The 15,988-nt window shown below is 43.1% G+C and overlaps 1 protein-coding gene across 2 annotated transcripts in view; it reads right to left on the bottom strand.

The window, feature by feature from the left end:
• Positions 1-15,988, bottom strand: part of rab6ba (RAB6B, member RAS oncogene family a) — a 128,882-nt gene that overhangs the window by 34,561 nt on the left and 78,333 nt on the right. The window contains exons 3-5 of one of the 2 annotated variants that reach the window (XM_056246320.1): positions 10,981-11,034; positions 10,490-10,595; positions 8,049-8,160 (exon numbers count right to left, since the gene is read on the bottom strand). In XM_056246320.1, the coding sequence (XP_056102295.1) occupies positions 8,049-8,160; positions 10,490-10,595; positions 10,981-11,034 (272 nt within the window). Of the gene's footprint in view, positions 1-8,048; positions 8,161-10,489; positions 10,617-10,980; positions 11,035-15,988 lie in introns of both variants that reach the window. The other variant, XM_056246319.1, reaches the window with a different exon arrangement.

Below are 15,988 nucleotides of genomic sequence, written 5' to 3'. Positions count from 1 at the left end.
GTCTATTGAAACAAAGGAACTTGCTGAAATAGCATTCGACCTCCCCCTCACGCAGTCTCACCTGATTTACATTTCACCCAGTAACAGCTAAAACTCACATAAGAATATATATATGGTTTAATGTGAATGATTATCATTGAGTATTGTGTTTAGTATCATTTAAACTGTCGCAGGGTAAGTGATACATATGTCTCATTTCCAAATAAGTAAAACAAAAGGAAATAAGGTTTTTAAGAGTTTAGGGATATCTGGCACACAAATGAATGTGGTCTCCTACTCCCAGAAGGTGTGAACTCAATGCTAATTTCCACTGTTAGCAAATGGTACCATGCAAATCAACTTCGGCCCCCAGTAAGTCTGGGGGGATGAACACAGTACATTTCCACTGTGAATACAGGTTTACATATGAAATGAGGTCTGGCTATTTAATGGAAGGCAGCAAGGGATCGTGGCTTTTTCTGTATTTCAGATAGCCCATGAGGACTAGCTCATGTAGTTCCTAAATGTTGGGTTTGCATCTATTTCTCTAATCCTAAAACATTTGATGATTTGCATTGATTATCTTTCAATTGATTATGGAATTGTTATAATACATTTACCTGACATAATAAATTGTTATATTTGATTATTCTAACAGACTTTGACTTTATTTTCATTGGAGTTAAAAGGAATAGTCAAACATTAACGTATATTTAATGATGCACAGATATCATTGAAAAACACTTTCATTTTATGGAGTCAGATGAAACGAGTTAATACATAAGATAATGTATTGCATTTAATTATAAATCCCTTTGCCATTGGAAGAGACGGAACGCGCATGTGACCTTCACCGCTAATTTGAATGCCGCCCTTGGATCGAATTAGTCGGACTTACAAACCCATCTTGTAGGAAGGAAAGCACGACTCTGATCGGGCAAGTTCGGGGGTCCTCCTGGTGGGAGGAACACCACTCGACGAATAGGTTCCACTTCAACGCATAGAGGCGCCTCGTAGAGGGGGCTCTAGCAGAAGTGATGGTGGTTACCACTGCCTGTGGTAGATCACCTAGAACCTCCGCGTCCCATCCAGGGACCAGACATGGAGTTTCCAGAGGTCTGGACGCGGGTGCCATAGAGTGCCCCGTCTCTGAGAAAGGAGGTCCTTCCTCAGAGGAATCGGCCAAGGAGGGGCTGTCGTGAGGAGCATGTGTTCCGTGAACCAAGTCCTGGTGGGCCAATACGGCGCCACTAACAGGACCTGCTCCTCGTCCTCCCTGACCTTGCACAGTGTCTGCACAAGAAGGCTCACTGGGGGAAACGCATACTTGCGCAGGCCCCGGGGCTAGCTGAGAGCCAGGGCGTCCATGCCGAGGGTCCCCTCGGACAGGGAGTAAAACCACTGGCAATGGGTCGTGTCCGGAGAGGCAAACAGGTCTACCTGTGCGACTCCGAAAACACTCCAGATCAGCTGAACCGCCTGGGGATGGAGTCGCCATTCTCCTGGCAGGGGAGGCAACCGTGAAAGCTCGTCTGCCACACGGTTGAGCTCTCCCGGAACATGAGTGGCGCGAAGCGACCTCAGATGCTTCTGACTCCATAGGAGGAGGTGGGAGGCGAGTCGTGACATGCGGCGGGAGCGTAGAGCACCTTGTCGGTTGATGTACGCAACGGTCGCAGTGCTGTCTGTACGGACCAGTACGTGCTTGTCTTTGAGAAGCCCCTTGAGGCGGCACAAAGCCAAGCATACTGCTTGCAACTCTAGGCAGTTAATATGCCAATGCAGCTGGGGCCCCGTCCACAGACCCGAGACTGCATGCCCTTTGTACGTGGCCCCCCACCCCATGGCAGAGGCATCTGTGAAAACCACAGCATGCCTGGAAACCTGGACTAGGGGCACTCCGGCCCGTAGATACGCAGGATCCGACCACGGGGAGAAGGTTTGGCGACAGTGCGGGGTTACTTTGACCTGGAACGTGCCGCTCTGCCACGCCCACCTCGGGACTCGATCGTGAAGCCAGTGCTGGAGCAGTCTCATATGTAACAGGCCGAGCGTCATTACTGCGGCTGCGGCTGCCATATGTCCCAGGAGCCTCTGAAATTGTTTCAGTGGAACCGCTGTCCTGCCTCGAAAAGACCTGAGGCAGGTGAGCACTGACTGGACGCGCTCCTCCGTGAGGCGCGCAGTCTGGGCGACCGAGTCCAACTCCATACCGAGATAAGAGATCCTCTGCACGGGGCAGAGTTTGCTCTTGTCCCAGTTGACCTGAAGCCCCAACCGGCTGAGGTGCCGTAGCACCATGTCCCTGTGATCGCACAACACATCTCTCGAGAGCCAGAATGAGCCAGTCGTCGAGATAGTTGAGAATGCGAACGCCTTGTTCTCTCATGGGAACAATGGCCGCCTCCGCGACTTTCGTGAAGACGCGGGGCGACAGGGCCAGCCCGAAGGGTAGGACTTTGTACTGATACGCTCGACCCTCGAAAGCAAACCGTAGAAATGGTCTGTGTCGAGGAAGGATCGAGACGTGAAAGTACGCGTCATTCAGGTCGATCGCTGCAAACCAATCCTGGGGACGGATGCATTCGAAAATGCGCTTCTGCGTGAGCATTTTGAACGGGAGTTTGTGCAGGGCCCGATTCAAAACTCGCAGGTCCAGGATTGGTCGTAACCCACCGCCTTTCTTGGGTACAATGAAGTAGGGGCTGTAAAACCCGGACCTCATCTCGGCAGGAGGGACCGGCTCGATCGCGTCCTTCGCCAGCAGGACATCGATTTCTTTCCGCAGGACAGGGGCATCCACTGACCGCACACGGGTGAAGTGGATGCCCCTGAACCTGGGAGGCCGGCGTGCAAACTGAATTGCATAGCCGAACCGAATGGTGCGGACGAGCCATCGGGACAGACCTGGAAGCGCTAGCCAGGCTTCCAGGTACCGACCCAATAAGCCCACCCGAACCACCGGCGTACCCGCGGAGGGGCAGCGAGGTGGAAGGCCGGGACCCGGCTCCAGTGGCAATGTAGCCACTGGAAGCGGGGTCTGGGCGGTCCACCGTGGGGCAGACGGCAGAGAGAGCTCGTAGGCTTTCTGCTGCGGGCTGCCCTGTGGCGAAGGGAGGGGGAGAGACGAAGAACGAGGCCCTGACTCCTCGTGTCCTGGTCTCTGCGCCTCCGGGCCCAGCTGCAGACCGGAGCGACGCAGCCGAGGCTGCGTCACTGCTATCTGCAAGCTGGGGAGAGGGGAACGGGAGTGGTGCAGCTCGGGGGCGGCACGCACTGCCATTCTGACCCTCTCGGACGGAGGAAACTGGTCTTATTATACTGCCAGTCTCGACCGTGAGGGGAAACGAGGAACGAGGCCCAGGGGCATCGAGTCCTGGTTTCCCCTCACCCAGCGAGAGACAAGAGTGACAAGGCCGCAGCCCTCACTGCCATCTGAGCGCTGGGGCCCGTGAACGACTCAGAGGAAGTGGACTGCTCAAACTTTGGGTACCGCTGATTACAGGATAACCAGCGGCGGAACAGAAACTAAATTCTCCACCCGACCCACCCCCGGGGGAAGGAGTGGTAATGACACGCACTCCCAAAGAGCAGAACGTCACATACTCTGGGTCGCTCCTCTCAGGGTCGCTCCCCTTCCCTTTGCTGGGGGAAAACAAACTCCGAGCGGGCTGGTTTTGAGGTGCTTCTGGACCACCAGTGTGGACATCGTCTAACCGAGGGCCAGCGCTGTGACTAATCACGGTCAGTCACTAAGCACAGCTCAACCCCGAGTCAGAACTACGCACGTGCAGTGGTAGTGAGAGAGGAAAAACTTCTGCAGATTTAGGCATGTTTGGCTTGCCATATTGGCACCAAAATGCTTCCATACTACCAAAATTCTTCACACACATCCAGGCACTTTAGAACAGCCCAGGAAAGTGTGGCCGTTAAGTCTGAATCTTCAGCATGAGAACACACCAATATAGTAGGAACTCAGCATCATTTTCAGAGTATAACCGCCCTCTCTCCGATGTAGCGATCGACATTTGTCCTCCCTGGGGCCCCGAATGAAATGCCTGGTCCCTCATGAGAAGGACCAGAAACCCATTCGAAAGCCTCGACGGCACACGGCACGCTGAGCTGCTCCAACCTTTACGAGAAAGGGGAGGCGAACAACGTGCCGACGTGGTCATGCACTCCTAAGAGAACATGAACCACCCACGAACGCAGTCTCAACACACTGATTAGGCATGTGAAACCGTGATCGTGGCCGTCAACCAGGCATGCAAGATAGTGAACGTGGCCATCGCTTCGATGGACGCTCAAGCCCTCAGGCAGGCGAACAACGTGCCGACGTGGTCATGCTCTCATAAGAAAGCATAAACCACCCACGAACAGAATCTCAGCATGTTTGTGATGCGCTAGAGGAGTGAGTGGTTCGTGCTCACTGAAACCCTCAGATCATCAATGTTATTCGCCAAAGCAGCCCTCCTCTGGTGCACCAGAAGAGAAACTGGATCGGGAAACAAGCAAAGGGACTCAACTCATAGAGGCACGCGAGTCTTGATCTTGACCACGCATCTTGAGCGCCGAATGACGCGCCCTGGGTTGCCGTGACAACCCGCGCTGTCAGCCGGCGCTCGACGGCACACGGCACGCTGAGCTGCTCCAACCTTTACGAGAAAGGGGAGGCGAACAACGTGCCGACGTGGTCATGCACTCCTAAGAGAACATGAACCACCCACGAACATAGTCTCACACACTGATTAGGCATGTGAAACAATGAACGTGGCCGTCAAATAAGGACAGGAAACCATCGCATCCAGAAACACACAAGTGAAACGTCATCCTGAAAAGGACGCGATCTTCACTCGTGTTGCTCTTTCAGGAAGAAAGTACTCTCTCTCTATTGTGCTGAAGCACACAGGGACCCAATGCGGCAACACAGCGGGGAAACTGCAAGCCCGCTGTACGCACTCAACCGTTTACCAGCTGTGAAAACAGCTTTTGATTTAACAGCATATAGACGCAGCCGGCAGACAGGAAACCGCGCGGTCGCTGAAACGCCATCTCACCAACACAGAGAGATCCCCTCCCGAAACAGCAGACTCGTAGTTGTAAGAAAACTACATTTCTTAAAGCTCACTCACTCAGAGAGGACACAATCGGACGGCTCCGAAGCTAAAAGCATTGCGCAATGTTTACTTCCGCCCTTTATACCCGCGTTGGTAGGCGGGTCGCGGAATGCAAATCTTGCATGCCAATTTTCATTGGCTCGTTTTAATTCACTCGAAGGCAATTGGTCTCCCTAGCGTGATCCCAATGGGCTATATGCACGCATAACTTCCGCATTTGACGCAAGGACGCTCGTGCGTTTCCGGTTGGGGAGATTTAAAGCGGAGGAAAACCGAGGAAAACGGGATTATGGGAGAGTCTTCAAAATTTACTGTCCTCTCATCTTTGAAACGAAACTTTAATACGTTTAGATGTAATTTTATATATAGTTATGCTTATTTAATATAATAAACACAGAAGCTTAAACAAAATGAGGAGTGTCTGTTTTGTCTGTTTTTGTGACTAACGTTTCTTTAGTATAGCAATAGAGTATAAAAACCAATATAAATTCTCGGTATAGCATTGGACTCTACGATCGGCGGAAGTAATCCAGCATCCTTAGACCTTCACCGGAAATACCGCCGTGCATAGAGCCCATTCGTCAGGGAACTCCCCGACGACAAGTTGGAGTTCCCAGGACGAAAGGGAACTGTATTTATTTGAAATAAAACAATTTTTTTAACATTATAAACTAATCTGTTACTTATGATCTATTTAATGTACCCTTGGGAAAAAAAATAATTAATAATGTTTTTTAATAATACCATAATACGCTATATCTAGAATGCTCCGTTATACAGAATAATTGAGTCAAAACATGGTTATGAACAGCAGCATCTCCCCTCCAAAAGTATTGGAACAGTGAGGACAATTCCTTTTATTTTTTCTGTAGACTGAAAACATTTGGGTTTGACATCAAAAGATGAATATGAGACAAGAGATCAACATTTCAGATTTTATTTCCAGGTATTTGGATCTGGTATACAACTTTGACAAGATATACACTTTAGTTTGAACCCACCCATTGCTCATGTGACCAAAAGTATTGGAACAGATGAACTTAAAATAGATTAAAGTGAATAAAACTTAATATTTAGTTGCAAATTTTTTGCTTGCAATAACTGCTTCAAGCCTGTGACCCGTTGACATTAGTTATTCACCAACACTGTCAGGGTGAGATCATTTTAGGGCAAGTCTTCTCTAAACAATGTTTGTTCAATTTCTTTCCTCTTTAATCACTGATATCATGCATACTTCACTTCTTTCTGGTACTGTCCCTACTGCACTTTAAACTGCTGTTATAACACCCATTCTTAAGAAACCTGGGACAGACTCAAAGAATTTAGATAATTTTCGTCCCATTTAGAATCTGCCGTTTCTGTCCTAGAAAAAATGGTTGCTATCCAGCTCCGTGAATATCTTTCTTGTAGTTTATATGAGCAGTTTAAATCAGGGTTTCGTTCTCACCACAGTGTTGAAACTGCACTTGTAAAGATTTCTAATGATCTATCTGCTGATGCTGGTCTTTCATCAATACTTATACTTCTTGATCTTAGTGCAGCATTTGATACCATTTCACATTCTTGAGCAGGCTGGAATCTATTGGAATTACTGGTGGCTTTAAGCTGGTTTCGTTCCTATCTCACGGACAGCATTCAATTTGTACTACTTAAACAGTTTAAATCAAAACCCACCTATGTTGTCACTGGTGTTCCCCAGGGTTCTGTTTTAGGACCTCTTTTGTTCATTATTTATCTTTTACCAATTGGCATAATCTTTAGGAAATATGATATTCATTTTCCTTGTTATGCCGACGACACCCAACTTTATCTGTCTTCTAAGCCTTCTTCAAAATTTCCCTCTTCTGCTCTTGGTGAGTGCTTAAGTGAATTAAAAAATTGGTTTTCAAGTAACTTTCTAAAATTGAACAGTAGTAAAACAGAAATTATTCTCATTGGTTAAAAAAATACAATAACTAAGTCAAATATTTCTTCTGTGGTAATAGATAATTGCTCTGTTCCTCTGTCTAATCAAGTTAAAAGTTTGGGTGTCATTCTTGACAGAACTCTGTTTTTTGAAGCTCATATTAACAGTGTTACCCGTTCAGCAATCTTTCATATTAGGAATATAAATCGTCTGTGCCCTGTCCTTTCACTCAAGAGTACTGCTAGTGCTACGCTTGTGCATGCTCTTGTAACATCACAAATCGACTATTGTAATGCTTTGTTTTATGGGCTTCCTTCCAAATCTCTTCATAAATTACAGTTGGTACAAAATGCCGCAGCTCGAGTCATTACCAAAACTTCCATTTCTGAACATATTTCTCCTGTTTTTGCATTGGCTCCCAGTTAAATTCCGTGTAAATTTAAAATTTTTACTTTTAACTTACAAAGCACTTAACAACTTGGCTCCTTCATATCTTGTTCATACACTCCTTCCCGCATTTTAAGATCGGCTTCTGCACTTACACTTGTTCTTCCACGCACACGGACGACTTCTATGGGGTCACAAGCTTTTGGTTATGCGGCTCTCCATTTATGGAACTCACTTCCTGCAGAAGTTCGCAACAGTGCTAGTCTTTCAGTCTTTAAATCTCGTCTTAAAACGTATCGGTTTAGGCAGGCGTTTATGTGATTTAATGTTTGTTGCTGTACTGGTTTTATTGTTTAATGTGATTATTTTATGGATTTTGTAAGGTGTCCTTGGGTGACATGAAAGGCGCCTATAAATGAAATGTATTATTATTATTAATGTGTTATTTTTACATTGCTTCTTTACCTCTCCTCTTTCACACAAATACAAGCGCTGCTCTCAAATTATCCGTCAGACTTTATTCCCAGAAGTCTAAAGTGGGAATAAAGGCTCCCTCTCTTTAATGAAACAGTCAACTTCGATTCACACTCTGGTGAGTGAAACAGCCTTGTTAAGCAGCTTAATAATAAAATCGTGTGAGAAAGAATGAGAGAACTCACCTCTTATCTGCCAGATCTGTTTTATTTCCCACCAGCATTATGATGACATCACTTCCTCTCTCCGTTCTCACATCATCGATCCATTTGGTAGTTTGTTGGAATGAATTCACATCTTTATAGAGAAAAACAGAGACAGAGTGTGGTAAGTAGGGAAAACAGTGAAATAATCTATGTTGCGATTGATATTTTCTGTTTAATACGTTAAATTAGCGCAACTAATGCTGTTTTTGTTTTTCCAATTCCTTAAATATATGCTATGCTTTGCCACGTCTTTGAAAGTGTTAAGTTATTAATGTTTTTTTAAAGATTAACTTTAAGTGAGCATTAGATGATGACACAAGTAAAATAAATGTCCAAATAACGAAAATGACCATGCAAAGTTACTGTAAATATCCAATATTAGCCATGTTTATTTATTTTTGTGCTATTTTAAAGGTTCCTAATTTTGTTTTAGAGGTCTCCTACATCAGGTTTACATGCATCAGTCTGAAAATCACTCGTTCAAAGATTCGACCTCTCTAAGTCCCGCCTTTCCAAAAGCTATACTCTGCTCTAATTGATCAGATGGCCCAGTCTGTTGTGATTGGTCGACCGCTTACAGCATGTTGGAAATGAAATGGCCATCACCACCATAACTGAATTTAATTTAAAATCCTCAGCAATTGTGTACTCTGTAGTGTAAAGACATTTTATCGATGAAACAGGAAGAACTAGTTATTCAACCCAAACCTCCATCGCAAGGACGACTTGAGCAGGATTTCTCAGTGGTAAGATTTTACTCAGTTTGTCGTACATTTTGAGATGTTGCAACTCTAATTCCCTTACATCAGCATGTGTATCATCAGCAAGTGTATGTCCATCAACAAGCCGACGTGTATATTTCAAATATACGCATTTGCAGGAATTGTATTATTAACTGTATCGATGCATACGTAAGCCAAGCACTAATGTGAATGACTGATGTATCATTACAGTTTGTAAACCAAAATCTTGCTCCATTCTTTATCACTCAAAGTAGTAAGAACGACAGACAATCTGCATTAACAGACACAGTTTTAGGTAACAGTGGGCCAACAGCTGATTAGCAGAACTATTTCAGTAAGACAACGTGAGTTAGCCGGAGACCTATATATAAAACACAAAACTACATATTTTGAACACTCTGTATAAAATATCAATAATCAGCGATCGGGATGCTTTGGCTTCACTTTTCAGCACTTGTGCGGCACGCTTGGTGTCAGCCAATGAAGACTATAGGCTGGCATTATGCAAATGTGTTACATTGTTACGTATGAGGTAACGGACGTAAGACTAGAATTACTGACAACTCGTTTTGACAGTTCAGATCAGAATTGGTTCTTTTTCTGACCTTTTACATACAGCTATTACATGAAAGGCAATATCTAAAAAAGCATAATAGGGGCACTTAAAATAATAACTTATTAGCCCATAGTGGGAAAGAAACTGGCACAACTTTGTGTGTGTGTGTACCTACTTAACTATATTTTGGAGACAAATTTGTACCCAGAAGTGACCAAAACCTGACAAAATCTCCCAAAACCTTTAGGGACATCCTCATTTATAAATCTGGTATAAAAATAAAATAATTAAACATTTTTTTTTAAATGTAAAAATGCAGAAAGTTTTGTGTGATGGGTAGGTTTAGGGGTAGGGTTAGTGTAAGGGGATAGAATATAGGCTACAGTTTGTACAATATAAAAAACCTATTAAGGTAGCTAAGTAAACGTGCGTGTGTGTGTGTGTGTGTGTGTGTGTGTGTGTGTGTGTGTGTGTGTGTGTGTGTGTGTGTGTGTGTGTGTGTGTGTTAGTTATGGTTATATAATTTTTCCTCATTTTAAAATACACTAAACATATTCCAGCTATTGTGCACCATAAATTAACTCACTCATAAAGTAATTTTATACCAAAACTTTTCAACTACGATGTCAGATGGCTGGGTAGAGGTTCTTTTTGATTCTGAGGTTTTATTATGGCATTTATGCCTGCTCATGTGCAGCCTGACATCAGTGAACTTGCTTCTGCTTCAAGGTGAAATTGACTGCTTTACCTATACTATAGAATCAGTGTTTATAATAGAGTCGTGTGCACCGCTAACTCTGGCTCTAGAAGTCACACTAGGGCTTATGGATAGATAAAACTGTCATTTATTTATTGTGAAAAATGACCAACAGCTGCTTCTTACATCTTCGGGGATGAATCTATCTGGTTATAGTGTTAAAGACAGACCTGTAACACATACTTTACTGATAGAAAATGCATGTCATTGATCACATCTCAAAATGGCAAATCGGACAGCTGTAATCATATTAACTGCTTTAAAAAAAAATCCTCTGGGAAATGTATTATAGCTAAAGGAGGTTTGGTTATTGGTGTGTGTGTGTATGTGTGTGCGTGCGTGTGTGTGTGTGTGAGACACTCACTTGTGATGTCATACACCACCACAGCTACAGTGGAGTCTCTTATATAGCTCGGGATAAGGCTCCTAAAACGTTCCTGGCCTGCAGTGTCCCACAACTGCAACCGAACCTGCAAGTCAGAGATCCCCAACTGAACAGTCAAATTATTTAGCCTCTAAAACACACATATACACACAATTACATAAACATATGCAGAGCCAAGCAAGGAGGTGGATCGATATGACCTCATAAAACCACACCAAACTGCCCCGTTGAAGGTCATGAAATCATTTCTGGGTTATAAACTCACAGAAATCTCTAGACGATACAATCTATTTCCTTAATACATGAGCTTCCAGCTATATACTGAAACTGTCAGCAACCAAACTGGTAATAAAAAAAAACCTTTTTGAGATTCAATATGGTGTTATTAAAACTTTTCTCATTTGACATTGAATAGACAGAAGACTAGTGCATTTGATTTACTGCTGTGTTTAACATAGTAGAATGCTTACCGTTCTGTCCTCCAAATACATGGTTTTTGACAGGAAGTCGATTCCAATTGTCGCCTGTAATGACAGAAGGAAAACATCATGTAAAAACAAAATAAAATCAGATGCTGAAATTGAGTGGAAATACATCTATTTCTGTGCATGGAAAACATAAATGTGTCCTTGATATAGTCCTGAGAATCAGAAAATGTGGTTTAGATTAGAACAGACAGCCATTACGTTCTGCCTGTCAGTTTGATGAGGGTAATAACTGCTATACTGTAGCCTACATGATAACTCTGTTCTGGGACCTGCCTCTCTTTATGATATATTACACATATTACACTGTCAGAGTGTGGCTCCTGACCATTAAAAACAACATACAAATATTAAAAAATAAATAATAATAATATTTTTTTTTTAAATTCTCTGATGAGGAATTAGTTAATATCAGATTACATTTATATCTGTTCCTCACATAAAAATTAGGGATGGGCAATACATCATATTGTTTATTTGCCAATTTTAACAATTATTTTATGCAGGCCTATCGCTGTTGGTCTATATTGGATGAATATTGGCTAATATTGGATATCTACAGTAATATTTTAATTTACAGTAAAATTACAGTGTTCATTTTCATTATTTGTACATTTATATTACTTTTGTCATAATCGAATGCTCACTTAAAGGTAATCTTTTTAAAACATTAAAGGAACCGTATGTAAGATTGTGGCCAAAACTGGTACTGCAATCACTTTCAAATTACTGTAGAGCGGTGTATCCCCTCCCCCTCCCCCACCCCCCTGACTCGAGGTTGCCATAGGCTGCAGGATCCAGCAAATTCTTCTCCGGTTTCAGCCGTCTCCATCTTTCAAAGGCATCTCCTATACAAATCCTTGTTTTATTTCGGACTTTGTCACGAAGTATTTCGGAATCCTAACAAGGTTTTTTTGGATTCGTAACGTTAGAGATTTTTTTTATCCGACACGTTTGTAGCCGTAGCTGTGGTAACTACAGCAGAGCTGGCAACCCGGATGCCGCAACACTACTTACTTCGTGATTGGTAGATAGGTGGAGGGTGGCGCATCAGACTAAAACACAATAACAACAACATCAGTTGAGGGCTGCAACTTCACTTTTTAAATGACAATATCCTGGCCGGACTACTGTTGTCAGTGATATAAGTATTTGAAATGAACATGATTTCTTAATGTCTAGTGACATATCAGGGACATTTTATGATTAATTTAAATACATTTCTCACATACGGTTCCTTTAATAACAACACTATTGACACTCTCAAACACTCTCAAACTGAATATCCATTTTTTCATTCTGTACATTAAGTTTCTTTTTGCCTAAATTCACTCATTTCACACATTTAAATTATCTAATTTCCAATTAATTATATAGTCGTATAATTATTACATAATTACAACTTTTATGGTTGTTTTTTTGGCACTCGACAGCCCCTGTAATGAAGCATTTGAATCATTCTTCTAAATAACTTAATTTGAGTAGAAGACAAATCATGCATGTTCTAAACAACATCAGGGTGAGCAAATAATTCAAAATAAATCCCACAACAACAGACCCAGCAATTTCCTGAATACTGTTAGAATATTTGTTATTTTACTAGATATCCTCTTCCAACTATCACACAGAATTTAAATGAAGAGATGGGTTGCCAACATTATTGTAAGATAAAATGATGCATTGGCTCAGGCCACCTCACAACTGCAATGTTGAAATTACTTAAACACTGATGGAAAGAAAGTGCCTTCTGATGTTGAAAGCAAATTCACTCTCCGCTGGTGCTTTTATTGCAATAGGAGTGCAGTCAATTGTGTCGATTACGATTACGCTGAAAATTGCCTTTTGAGTGTAACTGTTGAATTCAACATACAGCATGTTTTTAAAACCATCTGTTCAATTCACCTCAGTTGATGCCAACTATGGCGAGTGTATGTAGCCTACGCTTGGGCGAACATTTGCATAATGGTATGTGCACTAATAAGTTTGTTTATTATTATTTCAGATGTGTACATTGCATATTACATACACATTTGTCATATGAAATTTGTGTGTGCTTTTCTCCAGGAGACCCCTGGTCTTCTCAGTTGTAGCAGCAGTTGATGGATCAATATAGGTCCACAGATCAGTGGGATCTGAGGAACACATCATGGACATCTGTAGTACAGAGGATTGGCCTTTTTGTGTGTGATTCAGATTGTCTGTGATAAGTGTAAAATTTCTAGCACAAAAGAGCAGATCGGAAAAATAGCCACCCTTGGAGAGCTGAGCCTTTAGAGAGAAGCTTATTTAATGACCTGTCTCTGGCAAACTTTCAAAGATTCAGTTTAAATTTATTATAGATTAGATATAATTTATTTGTCAAATTCTCTGGCAAACTTTCAAAGATTCAGTTTAAATTTATTATAGATTAGATATAATTTATTAGTCAAAGTCAAATTTAGTTGTATAGCGCTTTTCACAACCCAAATTTCCAATGCAGCTTTACAGAAAACCATGATGTTATCAATGTTTATTATATCTTAACATCTTAATATCTTGGTGAACGTGATTTCACCAAGTACAAGAAGTTCCTAGATCAACATCTTTGTTGATTTGCTTACAACCAGGGCTAGGTGCTTCTACATCTGTGTTATTCACTTATCTTTTCCAGCTGATTTTAGGTATAAGTTATGGGTAGGTTTAGGTTTAGGTTTAGGTTTAGGGGTAGGGATAGGGTTAGGAATACATTTTTGACAGGAATGTTATTCCAGGATCAATACAAATGTGTTACATTTTTTAATATCCACGAACATGTCTTGGCAAAATCACGGTGACCTAATATCTTCATGCCTTACTTCACATTTAACAGCTTATTACTAGGTGATAATATAGTAAACATTTTGTGATTATAAAAACATTTAATCAGTTGAGAAATGGTATATAGTATATTTAGTATCACTCTACACGAGTATACTCTATGTCTGCAGATAAAGTTGGATATACTTATATATCCAAATTTGTATACAGAGCTGTGTAAATACAGTTTACATTTTGTGATGATAATTAATAAATCACATATAGCTGAGATTTTCTATATAGTATATATTGCTTTATATTACGGTTAAGTACTGTAGATGTACTATATATCCAACTTTTAATATATTGGTGGGTGAAAATTTAGTTAAAAATGTTCTGTGATAAACAATCAAGCAGTTGAGATGTGTGATAAATACAATACAAAACGTGAGTGTATTGTATATATCTAAGGTTGGATATACTGTACAGTAGTCCGGTAATTTGTTATTAATTATTAACTTATTAATTAATTCCAGTTATTCATTTATTTGATGATATTAATAATGATTAATAAGATATTAATAAGATGATTATAAAACCAATGAAATCTATTACTCTTGATTTGCTTGACTGAGTTGTATTTTCATTATATTTTGGTTTCCTAAGGACATTTACATGCCCACAATGCAACAAGCCTCTCAAGGCAGTTAAGCAAACATGATGGATGGCATGAAACCAATCACTCAGCTGTGCATATTTTAATTCAACTACAGAAAGCAGCAGTTCTCTTACGAGAGGTTCTCTCGTATTGCGTAAGCTTGCTTACGCTACGGGTAAAGTCATCTTTTCTCGAGATATGAAGCCAAAAAATGATCCTTAATTTTGTATTTATTGTCAACGCAGTGCAGCAGCTAGCAGACCTAGAGCAGGCTGTCTAGCGTGCTCATTGGCTGCTTCGCGGCAACTGCAGCAGCCTACCACTGAGCCTGGCGTTATGTCGCGCCCTTTACGCATCACAGCCCGCCAGAATGTGTGTGGCTTAGCGTATAAAAGCACGGCTCGGAGGCTTCAGCCATCCGTGCCTGCTACGCTATCCGGCAACAATATCCTTTTGCTCTGCTGTGTGTGTTCGCCGCTGCGCCGGATATTGTCGATATTTTTTTGTGAAAACGCCTCGCATTTCCTGTAGCTTGTCCGAGCCCCGCTCAGCGCCGGAGACCGCCATTGATGGCGCTCTCTGCCTGGGCCCAGTCACGTAGCCCTCACTCTTTCGCGGGCGGCTGTGTCCACTGCGAAGAGTTGTCAATGTCGACCCTGCGGGCTCCACTCGACCTCTTCAAGTGCTGAAGCTGTCACTCCGCCCTCTGCTGGACCGCGCAAAAGTAGCGCCGTGTACAGAGACTGCCGGAGCCTCACGTGGCATTCAAGCGCTCGCCGGATCAACTCCCTCGAGCGCCTCTCTCTCCTTCTCCGCCCCCCTCCCTCCCAGACGCACAGCCGCCGGCTCCCGCCCGCGCTGCCGCCGCCTCAGGGGACGAGGCGCTTGATATGGATGAGGTCGCCGCCGCTGACAGCTGTTCTAACCGCGGCTAGCTTTCTTTACGTTACAAGAAAGCTACCCCGCGCCCACGCGCATGCGTTACTCACCGGCGAAAAGGGGAAAGAGAGTGGTTTAGTCCCGCCGAGGACGGACAAACCCCCATTTTCCAAACATTTCTCAGCTCCTCCGAGTTCGAGCGGCTGGAATTGTCAACACGCCTGCTACAAACACTGACACATAACTGTGATGACGCTCTTATCTGATCGCGCTAAATCAAGCTTATGTTGTTTCCCCCTGTGGCTTAGTGGCGAAACCCATAGCTTTCGCGCCAGAGACCCGTGTTCGAATCCCGGCTCGGGCAGCAGATAAAATTTATGCGGCTCTCCTCTCGGAGCACACGGCCAGCTTTCTTACGTACAGAGAGCGAACACGCCCTCGCCCCCTCCCGTTCATATGGCGGGGCTAGAGTATTTATGAGTGTCTCAAACATATGAGCCCACGCTGGCCCGCCCCGCGTGACTCACTCTAACATTGAGACACCCGCACCAGAGACTCGAGTAAAACTCAAACATTTCTCAGCTCCTCCGTGTGGCTGGAAATGTCAATATTGCAGCAATGTGCCTGTTATATAACATGCACGCCTGCAAACAAAAGCCGACACAACACTGTGATGACGCT

The sequence above is a fragment of the Rhinichthys klamathensis genome, unplaced genomic scaffold (assembly GCF_029890125.1).
Source record: "Rhinichthys klamathensis goyatoka isolate OS25496 unplaced genomic scaffold, OSU_Roscu_1.1 h1tg000036l_1, whole genome shotgun sequence".
Lineage (NCBI taxonomy): Eukaryota > Metazoa > Chordata > Actinopteri > Cypriniformes > Leuciscidae > Rhinichthys > Rhinichthys klamathensis.
This window is presented reverse-complemented; position numbering and strand designations above follow the sequence as displayed.